At 38.0% G+C, this 16,592-nt stretch overlaps 1 protein-coding gene across 1 annotated transcript in view; it reads right to left on the reverse strand.

Annotated features, from left to right (window-relative positions):
- Positions 1–6,853: 6,853 nt before the first annotated feature.
- LOC145999455 (centromere protein X-like) overlaps positions 6,854–16,592 on the reverse strand; it is a 39,448-nt gene continuing 29,709 nt past the window's right edge. Inside the window, exon 3 of the mRNA XM_083136413.1 lies at positions 6,854–7,080. Coding sequence (XP_082992539.1) covers positions 7,066–7,080 — 15 coding nt within the window. The 3' untranslated portion in view covers positions 6,854–7,065. The remainder of the gene's footprint in view (positions 7,081–16,592) is intronic.

A 16,592-nucleotide genomic window follows, 5' to 3' on the forward strand; every position in this document is an offset into this window, starting at 1 on the left:
TTTCCTCAGGGGTTTCATGCACAAGCCTTTTCATTTCTCCCCCCACACAGAAATCCAGTGGAATGAGGTCGGGGGAGCGAGGTGGCCACGGTAAAGGTCTACCCCTGCCAATCCAACGATAGCCGAAAAAGCGTTGAGTAAGGCCCTGGTTCCCCGGTCAAAGTGCGTGGGGGCGCCGTCGTGTTGAAACCAGATACCTTGTGTACCTGCCAGTGACACGTTTTCCAAAAGTTGAGGTAATACGTCATGTAGAAACACCCGATAATTCCCACCACACAAAGTAGAGGGCAAAATTTACGGGTATATCATGTGGTCACCTACTACGCCACACCACACATTCACTGCGAACCTATGTTGATGATGGAGCACAATGATTGCATGCGGATTGTCCATATTCCAGACGTGGCTGTTGTGGCTATTGAACATGTCGTCCATGGTGAACATTGCCTCATCGGTCCACAAAACTCTTGTTGGGAAATCTGGAATGGCAAGAGTTAGTTGCACGTACTATTGGCAGAAATTCATGCGTAGGGGAAAGTCCGTGGGCAGTATGTAGTGCACCTTATGCAATTTGTATGGGTGCAATCCCTTCTCCTGAAGATCGCAGAACACATTGCTATGGTGGGTTTGTCGCGTACGAGCAATGACACGTGTGCCGGTGCCAGGAAGGTCTCATCGCGTCCAAAACGTCCTCTTCAAATTGCAGAGTACGGGGTCTTCCACAATCCCACCTACGGGATAGTAGAGATACAGTTTCACGCAGTCGATCATCAGGTCTTTGAAAGAGTGCATGTGCTGCCAACCGCCTATTGGCAAAACGTTCGTGAAACGAACGCCGTGCTTCACGGTTGTTTCGGTTTGCATCTCCATAAACGAGATGCATATCAGCAAGCTCGTGGGTAGAGTACTCCGCCATTGTCCTGTTCGAGAACCGACCAACAACGGGGGGCACTTTCCCTCCGAGTGACGGATCACAACTACCGTGATTAGCACCCACGTAATGTTACACATGTGTCCACGCAGTTGTTGCAAACCGAGAAAGAACACTGGAATACGTACTCTACGTACAATATTCCTTGGAGCAATACAACCACACACACACGCCAGACTAAACTCCACGCTCCGACACGCAGAACATGCAGGAAGAACAACGGTCGACTACACTCTCTACGTAGTATCCACCAATGCTAATACGTAACAGGTGACCTACACTCCCAGCGCCTCTAGTGGGGCTTTCTGTATCAACCTCAGCGTAATCTGACGACATAGCGTTATTTTCGGGTGAATTTCCTATTTCCCGAGTGTGGGACGGTGTCCCAGCAGTAGTGGGACATGTGGACATACGTCGTCATTTTTTACTGGCTACATTCCGATCTCACCATTATGTAGAAAATAGTAGTAAATTTCCTGTATTTTCCATCAGGGGATTCCCCACTTTCTTTGTGAGTCCCCTTGCGCAATTTACACTGGACCTCAATTGCTGCACCATTGTATTCGTCAGGTACGACTTTCTTTGTATTATTTTAATCCGACATTGCTATATTTCTTCCTTCTTGAGTTATTGTGCTTTAAACATTGTGTGAGGCGATTTTCGCACGCCTGTCACTCGAAAACGGTGCCGATTTCGACATTTTTTCACATGGCATTTTTTCCTTATTTTTACTTGTCGAATCACCTCCCAAGCGTTGTAAACGGAATTTTGCACCACCCTGTATAAATAAAAATATTATGAAAATAACAAACGGAAATAACAGAATTAATGAAGTGGTTCAGTTTGCATGTTTCCAACAATCATTCTTTACTTTAGAGGCACCAAACTTCATTAAAAATTGTCACACAGTATCCGACATTGTTTCTTTCTACTTACAGGGTGAATTTGAAATGTATTTTCCCTGAGATTTCCAGAATCTTCAATTTTTTCCAGAGTAGTCAATACACAGTTCAATATTGTTTATTTTTTTTTTACAATAGCCTCAATTTCCCCTCTCAGCAATAACATCACCACATTACTAGTATTATACTGTAGATGAGATGGACTAGCTGATTGATTGATTTAAAATTTTTGGGTGCTTCGGCCTTTGTGGCCATTTTGCACCCTTCTAATTATCCCCTTATCTAAAAACCCTTACCTTAAAATTCAAAAACGGGTTAAAAATGCAAGTTGTAAAGGGATTTCCACAGGGCAAACACAAAATTTAAAAAGGCAAGAATAGTCTAAAAACTTTCTCAGAAACAGTGTAAAAGACCCGTTCTTCTCAAAAAATATAAAAACATTTGGTAAAACACTGTCATCATCTTCCGAAATGGATGGATGATAAATCCTTGGGAAGTTTAAAACTGTCTAGGAAATTAAAATCAGCACATGCGAGAAGAATGTGCCGAACACTTAATACAACGTTACAGGTACGGCACAGTGGAGAGTCCAGCCCTTGCAGCAAATGGCAATGTGTGAGACGGTTGTGTCAGATTCGAAGAAGAGTTAAGATGACTTATTCTCGGCGAGAGAGAGAACGAGAATGAGGTGGATGAGAAGATCGCCATCTGCGTCAGCAGACTTGGGGATAGCATCAGCTCCTTCGTTCCCCTTGATGCCTACATGACTACCCAGCACAAGAAAACTAATTGTTACTATTATTGCTATGGGCATATCTGTGTATCAGTAATATTACTGATAATTTTAGCCACTTTTTATTACTTTTATGAATAAAATAATACAATTTGTATGTCATGGTTTTGTGAAGTAAATGTCTAAATAAGCAGTTCATTATTTAAGTAAATCATATTGAATCACTTGGTTGCATACATTAATTGAGGAGGTGAACAAATATACCACATATAGAACAAATATTTTCACACTTTTCAGAAACAGAAATTTACAAACTGACACAATATCAATTAATCTGTAATGGAAAATAAACATATATTACAAGCCTATGTCTTTGAAGCAGCTTGAGGGAAGAAAATCAATGGTAGGAGCATATTCTGGTTCTTCAGATGTACTTCAATGTGACTCGTTGATCAATTAGGTGATTTTCCCTGAGAATTTTACTTTTTTCAAATTCCCTGAGATTTCCAGTTTTACCAGGTGTGTGGGAACTCTGTACTACTATATAGCCATTGAATGTCCAAACACACTTCACTAAAATCTCTCTCCTGTGTAGCTGCAATCTAAAGAAGCACAAGTCTTCTTTGATCAATATTTTGCTGCCTTTGATTTTTTCTTAGTTAACACGGCTTGGAAACAATAATTGTTGAATTTCAGGCACATATATTCTAGGCTAGCGAGGCTATCTCTGAAGCCCAGACAAAATTCAGAAAATCGACTAGCAATGCTCCGCGGAAGTCGCATTATTGCGAGTTCATACTTCCACTCGCTGCATTTCAGAAGTACGTCATTTTTAGTAGCCTCCTGACATCTGTTGATAGTATTTTGAACTATTTGAACTTGTAGTTTGTTTTTATCCGTATGATGTCGCTAATTATGCCTCCGTTTAGAATTCTTTCACATACGAGCGTTGAGCAGTTTCAAATGCATGTTCGAATGTAAACAACATGGCTTCGTCAAGTCGTCAACACTTGTCTGATAATGATGTTACTCAACTGTTATTTGCCGACTCAGAATCAGAAGGTGAATTAAGTTGTGACGATAATAGCGACAGTTTTTATGAGACTTCAAGTGGTGACAGTGATTGTGTAGTATCTGATGAAGAATTTGTACGGCCATCCGTAACATCATGGAGCAGAGTGCAAAACAGCATTGATCTAGGTGCGGGAATTTCAAAATTTTTCAAAATATCATACTACCAGGGACTACAGAATGGTTTGCCAGTGCAAGGCATGACTTTTGCAAGTTCTTTATAACATATTTTGCAATGTAATTTTGTAAAATTATTCTTTCTAAAAAAATGTTGTTTTTTTTTCAAAATTTCAAAATTTTTCAAAATCATACCACCAGGGGCTACAGAATGGTTTTCCAGTACAAGGAATGACTTTTGTAAGTTCTCTATAACATATTTTGCAATTTAATTGTGTAAAATTGTTTCTAAAAAAAAGTTGTTTTTTTTCAAAATTTCAAAATCATACCACCAGGGACTACAGAATGGTTTTCCAGTACAAGGAATGACTTTTGTAAATTCTCTATAACATATTTTGCAATTTAATTGTGTAAAATGTTTCTAAAAAAATGTTTTTTTTTCAACATTTCAAAATTTCAAAATGTTTCAAAATATCATACCACCAAGGACTACAGATTGGTTTTCCAGTGCAAGGAATGAGTTTTGTAAGTTCTCTATCATATATAATGCAATGTAATTGTGAAAATTATTTTTTTATAAAAAAAAATATATTTTCAAATTTATTTACGCAGCCAAGGGATATTGTGTGCCAGAGAATTCCGCAGCGAAAGAGTTAAAGCTCTCACCAGGCATGTTTGTTCCCGACCAGCACCTGGAGGCGATCAGTGACGTATTTGTAGTGGCTTCCAAACCCCAGCTTTGGACAGGGAACCAAGCGGTAGACAGGGTAGTCTTCATTTTACAACGGAGGTAATACCTTACAGCGATGCCAATTCGCTAACCAGCATGGGATTATTCCCAGAAAAGGGAAATTTTTAAACGGAAATACAATTACAGGAATGGGAAAAGATGGCAAAGTAATAGGGATTTTTTTTCCCTCTGGGCCAACACTGTTCCATTGAACACACAGAGAAGCGAGAGTGCTGGCCTTCAACCAACCATGCTTTACAATGGTGACAAAAGTTTTGAACCCCTCGGCTGCTTCATTTATGACTGGGGGAGAGTGGCTGACCGCGTTGAAGGAAGTTTAAGAAAATTACGTACCTTACTGCGCTGATTTTATTTAGTGTCCTGAGTGAGTGTGTTATATGTTTTGAATGATCTGTGCTGCTTAGTGTAGTGTATGAACCTGACATAATTAATGAACTATTGACGAAACAATTTACTCTGCTTTTGTATGAGGATAAGCTTCAAATCTTGAAGATATGCAGACCTGGCATCCCAAAGAAGAGCAGAATGGATTTGCTTTAATTTTGTTATTTAGAGTCGCTTTTCTGCCACTTTAGCTAATTGTGACGACGAGGATGACTGACAATACAAGGAAATTGATGAAGGGACATTCACAAAGAATAACCATTCCCAGGACTGGATTTGAACCTGGGACCCCTGGCATCATAGCACGTTGTACTAACCATTTTACACAGACATCTTGAACATGGCACCCCTGGCATCATAGTATGCTGTACTAACCATTTTACCACAGACATCAGCAAGATAAGAATGGAGTTCCTGTTCAAAAATTCAAGGTAAGAAGTTTATTATGTATTTTATAAATAACCATAAAATACTTGAAATCCTACTGTTTCTATATTAATGAAACAGTGACATTTTTATAATTATTTGTAAATTGTAAGGTACGTGTTTTTAATCACAATGTCACATCACTTCAGTGGCGGATCCAGAAATTACAGTTGGCAGGGGCAAATTTCAGTAGCGTGCCTCACCTCACCAAGAATAATTTCTAACATACACTTGAACTGTTTTATATGAACAATATATCATACTCTAAACAGGAATCAATTGATCCAGAGATTATAGTATTGTTTTGCATGCAAAGATAGGAAGGGACCCAGTACATGGTTTGATTGATTTGGTTTATTTTTCTTCACTTTTTTGCCACTTTTGGATAATCAAGAAGATGAGGAGGATTGATGATATGACGAAATTGATGATGGAACACCCAAAGAACACTCATGCCCAGACCGGGATTCGAAGTAGATGGTAGATGGTCATTAGTGTATGTTGTATGTTCCTCCTATTGCCACCGTAAACTGGTCGATAGATACGAGGAATAAACTGAATCAACAAATAAAACAAAAACCTATTCTCTCAAGGGGTTCTGATTCGATTCCCCTTTTAACGCGTATTGCACGTTCGGATCAAAATTTAAACTCTAAGTGCAGCTCCAATTAGCGTACCTTGAACACAAAGCTGACTTAAATCAAACTTTTAAAAAATATATCCAAAAGCCTGGTAGTTGGGAGGGGTGATCGATCACCCTTATTGCCTCCCCCCGTGGATCTGCACCTGCATCACTTCAAAATCCAAGAAACTGAATGAAAAAGATCCTCGCATTCGAACATTACTGTATGAAGAGATAGTCCAGGTTTTGAACCCAGCATATGCCACTGGTGAATTTAACAATAATTGGTGTGATCTTACCTTCAGACTCGCCCCCTACCCCATGGCTCCTGCATATTTCTGATGGCTCCATTTCACTTCTGAGGAAAATCATTCCTGTTCTTCATGGACCATTTGCAACTTTATATCAGATTGGTAGAATATCAGTTACCAGTGTTGGCAAAAATTTCATATCCGTCTGCTCCCATCAACAAATTAATACTCACTTGCAATATTTAATAATTTAATATCTTACTTTATTTTACATATGATGTATTGTAGTGATGCAAGGAATTATGAAATTTGCCAATTCCAATACATATTAACATTCCAAGCATTTCCACATCCTCATAGATATACTGCTGAAGAAGAGGTTATTCATATATGAGAAAGGAATAAAAAGTGAGAGATTTGAAAAGATTACAAGAAAACCACCCATAATTTTTAGATTTTCCCTTGCAACTTAAACATGAACAATACACTTCCTTTAATTCAACTTTAAAAGTAAGGAACAGAGTATGAGAATCCTTTTTCAAAACCAAACTTTTTCAGTGTGCAAATGTCATCTGATATTCATACATCGGAAACTACCTTTATCTAAACCCTATTACATTGGCATAAGTAGGAAATAAGTTCACAAAATTTCAAACAAATTTAAAATCATTACAACATTTCAATTTATTTCATTCGTCCAACAGTAACCGTTACACTATATTTTCATAATACACACACGAGTTCACTTTTTACCAAAGACAATTTCATATTACACACAGAATTTTTTTATCTTATTACACTCAGTCTGCTTAGCACCTGCAACTTTAAATGGCTAAAAATATCTAATTTATCACAGGCTTCATCATGCCACCATTATTTAGAAATCCAGCATCTGAAATAAAAGTAGGAAAGCAAAATTACAATATAATCTTGTCATTACACATGATTACATTTTAAAAGTAGCTTCGCAACAGCTACAGCTACTCCTGTCCGCTACTTCTGCACAAAAAAATTAAAACAACCATGTGGATATTCCAAAGAAGCTCCTAGTATTGTAGTTGTACAGTGGGATCCATGAGTATTACCCTGCAAATTGTCCATCACCATGTTTGTGGACTTTATTTTACCAAATAAGAGTTTCAAGAATTAAAAGAAAACTCAAAACAAGCTGTTGAACACTTCTGCACGAGCATACATAAAAATCCATCACTTAAAAACAGACATGATGTAAGAGAAAAATTAATTAAAATAGTCATGGACAATTTCCACGGTAATGGAAAATAGATTCTGTTATTCATTATCATGATTCCCATCATTCGATATTTCTGATAGCAGTGTTACTTGAGTTACTTTTTCTTAGTACAGTGCTTCAGAATAATGTACCTATGCAAGTGGCATATCAGTTCAAATTTGACACATCAATATTGCAATAAGGGTGTTAGTTATGCAAATTAATGATTACAACTACAGTATACACAAATAAAAATTTGGCAGGATTATTTGTTTATATGTCAACATATTCTTCTTGACAATAAATATTTCATTTTTAATAGACAAACATGAAGGCAGCATCTTAAACGAAAAATACATAGCCTATTGGAGGGTAAACTATGCTTTATAATGATCATTTCTCTTATTAAATATTCCTGTTGCTCACGGGAATATTAATGAAAACGATGTCTTACACGTCTGTGTGTTGTTCTCATTGTCACATCAAAAATATTTCTATGACTTTTTAAAATTAATTGGAAATTATTGTATGTATCAAAATTAAGTATAACATGTTGTGCAAAATGGGAATAAGATAAAAATGTGATATTTGTCAATTTAATCTTCTTAGCACTTACACGAATATTAGTTAGGGGAGGGGGGGATATTTAGTCAAACCTTGGGGATAGATGGGGGATGCATCTAATGGTATAAATGAGAAACTGGTGGAGCAATGCTTTACATAAGTTTCCATGTTGGAATTGCTTCCCTGAAGACACAGTGGAAATTGTATCGCCTTGTACACAAAATGCCCCAGGTTATATACCCGGCTGAGGCACATAGAGGTTCGGATCCAGTCTCGATCTGCTTATCTATGCATACAGTGGACTCAAAACCAGGCGCGGCTCGTGCATAATTTTCCTGGGGGTTCACCAAAATTATGCAAAGTGGACTTATCTAAACCTTTTGAGACACTACACGCTTTGGTTCGTAGAGATAGTACTGGGAAAATTATCAAATTTTGGCCGGTAGATTACTGACAAAGTTAATTTGCTTTATGTTCAGATAACAGTGACAGCACCAAGGAGAGTGTGTGTAGGGGGCGATCATTTTAATTTAAGATTTTCGTATGGTATTGTATTTAGGGGTATCTCAATTCAGAAAATATTCTCGCCTCAATTTTACCTTTTCCACTCTTGCCAACTCTTTTTTGGTCCCACCACTGTCAAATAGACTATATTATTGGAACTGGATCCTGAACCTACAGTTAAAAATACAAATCTCTGCCTGCTAAAATGAATATGTATCAGTAACCGAACCCAAGACCCCTTGATTACAAGATAATTCTTATATAACTATTCGAAAGTATATCGCTAAATCAAAGCGATTCGATTCTATTCTATGCAATATGTTAACTTCGCACACAGCAACAACTACACTCCTTCCAGTACACAATCCACCTCCCTCCACTCAACGTATCATCACGCCATATATATTTCATTCACCAGCCACGCACTTCAAAACAAACTAACAAGTATGGAGGCAATGACACGTAACAAAGTCAATCGCGCGCGTCCCCTCGAACACCCTCTCCTTACAGCTGTACTCTCGTTCTAGAGTATAACTGATCGCACAAAACCCAGACAACTTTTTGGTCATCTTCTGACGTAAGTGCGAAATGCCTTCATTGTTAGGTTAGGCTTGAATAAATAGTAAATACTACATTTTTGGTCAAGCACGGTAAAGAAACCGAAAATTGCAGTGTATATATTCTAAGACAACTAAACCTAAAAAGTCTAACATGTCAACGAAAGCATTTAGTCTGACGTAAGAAGACCAAAAGGTTGTTTAAGTCTTGTCCGATAAGCAACCCCTCTCCCTCGCGCTATTTTTTACTTTTCGGCTCCTTCCACCTGAAGTGTTTCCATCTTAAAAATGAAAACTCTGAATGTGTAGGCAAGTTGTTTTCTATCATATTTATCTTATTTGTCCCATCATCTTTACTTCTAGCTTTCGTTTGAGGTCACCTCTACATTTATATTACACCCTCTTCATTAATGTAATAAGTCTTGTAAAATATAAATAATACAAAGAGAATGCCAAATAAATTCAAATTGAAACACACAGTGCAACACTGGAAGAGAGAAGAGCGTGGTTCACTCGAGCTCGCTGGTGATCCTACGAACTGCGCATGTCCGTTTTGACAAGACGACCTTCCTGAAGTATCAGACTGCATGTATTTTCGCCATATGTACGCGTCGAGCTTCTGCTAGCCGTCCTAAGCTTTTAGCATGGTAGGGGTTGCCTTGCGGAGGTTCAGCGGAAACTTTGCATGAAACGGAACTAGAGGGGAGCTGAGTAGCTCTGGCACGCGGTTTCTCCTTCCCACTAAGAGAATTTGGCACTCTAAGCTTATGAACATCTCAGTTATTGTTTATTTTGTATATTACTGTTGCTGGTTGACGCTTATTCTCATTGGATATCTGTATGGAGTGTGAAGAATATGCAATTTGACACCATGATTGGTAATTTAGATGAATTTTCTTCATGCTTTGGATATCCGAAAACCTATGTTACAGACAATGGCCAACCATTTGCTGCTTTCAAGATGATAGGAAAATTGTGTATAGTGCAACCTCGCAATGAAGACTCAAATTGTATATTGTCAATTAAAGTATAGACAGAACCTGTATCCACTAGGAATGTAATCTTAGAATTGTTGACTTGTAAGTCGATAAACAACGATCCCTGTGTATGCCAAACAGATTCACTTTCTTTAGTAACGAAAGTAGTGAAAATTTCTGGACACTGAGCGTTACATTGGATACCAGCGGCGCTGTAATCAACAAATTCGTTCTTAGATTTTTCTTCTTGAATATCTGCAAATTTGTAATCTATGGGAATGCACGGCACATTAAAATCTGAAAAATGTGATTGCTTGAAATTGCTGTGATTGTTTGGTACAATCGTAGGTTTTGAATAAGCTGGAACATTGATAGATCTTTCATTGATACGTGTGTTAAGCACAATGTTTGTGTTAGAAACCAATTTGTTTTTGCTAGAATTGTTATATTCTCTCTTCTTGCAGGCTGTCAAGCAATGATTTTTCTTTTTACAATATCTGCAAGTAGCCCCGAAAGCTGGGCATTTCCCGTTAGGATGAAAAGAATTACAATTACCACACGGTTTACCAGAATCATTGTTTGATTTGTTACCAATATTCCTTGTATCAGCTCTATTTTGTCTGATGTTCATTCCAAGATTGCCCTTGTACCTGTTTTGTATTCGCGAAGTGAATTCAGTCGGAGTTTCAGAATATTCCACAGCATTCTTTGAGTGACTTTGGTTAACAATTCCCTCATTTAATTCTAGCTCGTTGAGATACATGGCCGTATCTATTGCCTTTTTCAAAGTCAAATCAGGATCTGATAACAGTCTATTTCTAACACGCACACTTCTCATACCAAGAATAAATACGTCTCGACACATTGAATCGATGAGATCACCAAAATCACATTTTGAGGTCTGCTCTTTAATTTGCACAATGAAATCAGGAATGCTTTGATTATCTTTCTGTTTAATAAGAAAAAACTTATGCCTTTCAAGTACGAGATTCTTCTTGGGCTCATAATGGCGGATTAATGTTTGTTGAATTTGAGCAAGACTGAGCTCTGATATTGATTTAGGTTGTATGAGATTGTATAAATCAGCATACGTTGTGTGCCCTATTGCTGCTAATAGAACATGCTTAGCCTTATCGTCAGGAATGTCTGAAGCTTTGCAGAAATGCTAGAATCTATCGAAGTATTGTTTAATACTTTCCTGCTCCCTGCAGAATTCAGAAAATTGAGACAACTTTTGCATTGTGTACAGAGATTCTTACCTCCAACAGACAGCTTGAAGAACAATCATAAGAAATATGTAAAATTACGTGAAGTAAGTATCAAATGAAGTTTCCAAGATCCTCGTCGCCATTGTTGAGTTTTGGGTTCTCTCTGTTCTTCGGTAATTCAGGAAATGGAGTAAAGAATACGACTGAAGTTTCAACACAAACAAAAGTGTATAATTCACCAACCCAATAACAGAATTATTACAATACCTTACATAATGATATAAATGCGAGAAGCCTCGTCATGAACGACGGCTATGACTTTTCATACATACTCGACAGGAACAATGCACAGACTGAAGACGAACAACATTTAATAATCAGGTCTGGCGTTCAAGTTCAATTGGTATACGACACACTGCACATTTGCGCTATACAGCCAACCACACCTGCTCAAAACAAAAACTAGGAAAGATGCCTAGTTGGGAGGATCAGATCCTCCTGCTCCTCCATTCCCCACACTGCTCATCATTCTTCCTCATTCTCACCATTAGCCACAAGTGGCAGAAAGTGACTATAGATAAGAGAATAAGTAAATAAACCACTCATCCTCATTGCCATGATTAGCGAAAAGCCACGCAAAAGTAAGAAAAATACATAAATATGTACATATATAAATTAACTAAAGAAAATTGCTGTTTCTGCAGGAAAGTCAATACCTTGTACGTACTTTTTACAATATGACAAAATATATTGAGGAAACTGACATGTAAAACCTATTGTAATTTTGCAATTTGTGAACAAATATTAACACAAAAATAATTGTAATTCCAGAAACTCTTTCGCCGGCCCCCGTGGCAGAGTGGTTAGCACATTGCCTATGATGCCAGGGGTCACGGGTTCAAATCCTGGCCTGGGCATGAATGTTTGTCCATTCATCAATTTTATCATATCATAACTAATTCCCATATTTGCAAGTTAACAAAAAGTGGCACAAAAAGAGAAGTGAAATAAAGCAAACCAATCAATCAGAAACTCTATCATTCTTGTAACAATAATTTCTTGCTGGTGATATCCTTTGTACTGACAATAATCAATGCTGTTAACGTACTGAGCCATAGTCTGGCACTATTGCTTTGTCAGTGTAGTAGATAAGTGATCAATCATTTTTGCACTGCAAGTTGTGTTTTACATAGTAATTATTGATATTTTGCTGTCTCTTACACCATGAATATCCAAAGAATTTGTTCGAGGGGCGATGCAAATGAGGTTGTTTTTTTTCATCGGTGCAGCATGTTTCTCCCCAAAATAGCAATGCAGCTCAAAAAAACGTAGCTGTTAGCTGGAATATATCCATACATGTCAGATAGTTATCTGGATATTATAATTATTTAGATACTAATGAAAAAAATTATGCAGATATCTATAATCTGCGATATCAAGATATTTATAATCTATATTCTCCGTATTTCCTCGTAATAGACTGGCTTCATGAACCTCCTGCAAAAGCAAGTTTTATTGTCGATTTTTTTTTGACGCTGTTGTCACATTCAAAATTTACCTCAAAATGTTGAGAAAAATGTAGCTGTAGCAAAATGTTCGCTACTACTACGGGAATTTTTTAGCTTCGCTAGAACTACAGCTACAAATTTTGAAGTTAGCTACAGTACAGTAGTGACGCTACAAGTAGCATGCAACTTCCGACCACTGGCTAAACATTAGTTCAAACTTAAATTATTTATCAATAGAATTAGAAACGAATCTTTGTGGAGCTAGTAGAGTGCTGGAGTAGATTGGCATGGTCAAGTTGGAATATAACTCTTATTGTTTTAACATTAATATTTACAACTTTCTCAAATGTTCAAGTAATTTTTATAAATAGCTAACTGAGTCATTACGTATACCAATATTTTAGTACTGACAAATGTTAGTTAGTATTAAAAATGTAATTCTGAATTTACTACCTGATAGTGGCAAATGCATTTCCCAAGTATTTATCTGGTTAGTGAACCTATTATTATTTTAACACTCTAAGCAATAAATTAAATTGGTTGAAAAGTGGTGTCAGCAAAGGTCATATTCAGCGAGCTGCAAATGACCTTGAAAATGAGTGGTAAAAATTTCATTTGGTTCATTGTGCATTTTACATTGGAAAGTAAAAATAAATGTGATTCGCTTTTCAAATAATTCAAAATAAAGCATTGCCACAATTTCGAAGTATACGAGGTGTGTTCAAAAAAAGACTGAAGTTTTTTAATAGCGCACCAATGGTTGCAAATGGTGTGATCCGACTACCATGCGCACCTAGCGGCATATCTTGGTAAGAGATTGCCTTTTACTGGGTTCCGATCTATGCATTAGTTGTCGAGTAGCAGCCGATTGAGAGAGGTCATGCACAAGCGGCTCGTCGGATTAGTGACAAAGCAACAATGAAAGAGTTGGAGGAACAACGTGCGAATGTGAAATTTTGCGTAAAACTTGAGAAAACTTTTACGGAAACATTCCAAATGCTTAACCATGCATACAGGGATGTCTACATGAGCCGAACGCAGTACTATGATTGGTTTAAGCGCTTTAAGGAGGGCTGGAGTTCGATTCCCGTAGATCGAAGGGCTGGGCGACCTTCCACGTAAAAGACAACCAAAATGTTGAGATTGTTTGTGCCGTGATTCGTGAAAATCGTGGTTAACTGTCCATGAGGTTGCTGAATAAGTTGGCATAAGTGTAGAATCCTGCTATAAAATCCTGACTGAAAAACTTGACATGCATAGCGTCAGTGCAAAATTTGTTCCGTGTTTGTTGACAGATGACCAGAAGCAGAATAGAGTTCAAATTTGTTACGAATTGCTTGCAAATGCAAATGCGGATGAAAACTTTCTCAAGAACATCGTAATAGGAGAGTGAGACATAAATTTACGGATACAATGTGGAAACGAAGAGGCAGTCTTTGCAATGGGGTGGGGAGGGGTCTACTCGACCAAAGAAAGCACGGATGAGTCGGTCAAAAATTAAGGTGATGATGGTTGTGTTTTTTGATTGGAAAGGCGTTGTGCACAATGAATTTGTACCACCTGGTCAGACAGTAAAGAAGGAAGTCTACCAGAGAATTCTAACACGACTGAGAGATGCTGTGCGTAGGACGAGGCCTGAACTGTGGGGGAATCAGTCGCGGATGTTGCATCATGACAACGCTCCACCACACACATCGCTCCTTGTCACAAGTTATCTGGTAAAAAATTGCACTTCTGTTGTGCCCCACGCACCCTATTCTCCGGACTTGGCCCCTGCAGACTTTTTTCTCTTTCCAAAATTAAAATTCATTTTTAAAGGACGTCGTTTCCATACCATCGAGGAAATTCAGGAAAATGCGACGAGACTACTGCACGCCATTGAAGAAAGTGACTTCCAAAATTGGAAGAAACAATGGCAACAGTGTATTCATACTGGGAGGGAGTGCTTTGAAGGGGAGAGTGGTTGAAAGTGTGTATCATGAGTAATAAAGCAAGAACAATAAAAGTTCGTTTTTATTTTTTGAACACACCTGGTATATTCCTTGCCCTCCCTGGGAAAGTGTAATTTGCCTCGCTGGAAAAAAGGTCTTGTTTTCCAAGCCAAACATTCTCCTGGGAAAAAGTCTGGGTATACCAATGGTATCAACTCAGCCTTAGTTCAAGATATACTAAGCTTAAAGTACAGTTCACGATATTTTGAGTAGAATGGGATCATGTGGATAGCGAATCTCGAGGCCAAGATTGTTAGTGTGTAATGAGGTCGTCAGTGTGCAAGTGGATATGTGTATAACCAGAAACCTTCTTCAGTAGTGGCATTCTGAAGCTCCCAAAACACTCGTGAAAGTGCTTTGATGTTGACAGGCAAATTGAAAAATGTACATTACATGTTTTCATTACAATGCTAATAAAGATAATCCACACAAATTCTTGTTCTTTTTATTTGAATGCTCACTGCATATTTCACAAGCATTTGATACAAACTGCACAAGAGTTTGTTGCTCATTTCATGTATCTGTAGTTGCACATTTGCCCTCTGAATGCATTCAGCACATGAGCTTTTCATCATTTTTTGAACACATAGCTATGCTTCGAGCCACACTTATGCTTTCGCTTTTAGTGCAAGCAGTCTCAGGTTTCATCCCCAGCGGGATATAAAAAATTGCGATGTTGATTCAGTATTGTGAGGACGATTGAGGAGCTACATCAGTAGACTGTGGTCTCAAAAGCCAAGACACAGCAGTGATGTGACTCCAATGCAATTACCACCATGTCACTCAATGATAAGCTGCTTGTCAGAGCTTGGCCCTCAACACATCAAAGTGTCGAAAGACAGACGGCACAGCAGATTCAGATGATAAATGGAGGTGGGTTAGTAAGGAAACTGAGGACATGGAAGTGTGTGTTAATGACAAAGCAAACATGAAAGTTACCATGTGACCAAAAGTGAATATGACACTGCTTCAGTTGTGACATATTTAGGCACATGGGTGACAACTGTCACCCAAGCATAACTTTATAATATTACATGACTTAGAAGTGCAGCAGAAGACACAGCTGAGCTTAGAACATAGACAAAGAAATAATGCTCACCACACATGGGCAGTATAGTTCCCAGTATATTGCATTCTTTAAAGGTAGTTACAGGGTTGGGTGACGAATGCCACCCACGTCCATAAGTATGTTACAGAAAAGTATGCACCTAACGCAGGGTAAAATAGATAATACCGGGTGTTTCATAAATAATTGAGGGGTTACAAAAATGTATTGTAGGTAAAGTATTGAACTTACGTTAATGAAATCAGTCCAGAATGAACAAGAAACTCAAATATTTTTTACACCTACAAATGTTCAATGTGTGCACCATGGGTGACATGGCACACATCGACACGATAGTCTAGTTCTTGCCACACTCGCATTAACATGCACCTGTCGATAGTGTCTATCGCTCCCTTAGGGATGCGATATCACGCGGCATCGGTAAGACGAGTACCCTGTCTTTGATGAAACCCCACAAAAAAGAAGTCACACAGAGTAAGGTCTGGTGATCTTGGGAACCAAAACATTGCACAAAACACTGTGAGTGATGTGGGTGATTTGAGTGTCGCCTAGCGACAGGGATGTGAACTCTCAGCTTAACAAAACATACGCACAAACTGTTTGTGTTCCTCGATCGTTCTGGACTGGTTTCATTAATGTAAGTTCAATACTTTACTTGCAATAAATTTTTGTAACCCCTCAAGTATTTATGAAACACCCGGTATTTGAATATTTTTTGTTTGAAGATAGCTACCAGATTTGTGGAGAGATTTTCATGTACTAGATTAAAAAAAAAGAACTGGGCATCTAGTTAGAAAT

This window comes from Lepisma saccharinum, chromosome 15, assembly GCF_977018435.1.
Source record: "Lepisma saccharinum chromosome 15, izLepSacc3.1, whole genome shotgun sequence".
Taxonomy (NCBI): Eukaryota; Metazoa; Arthropoda; class Insecta; order Zygentoma; family Lepismatidae; genus Lepisma; species Lepisma saccharinum.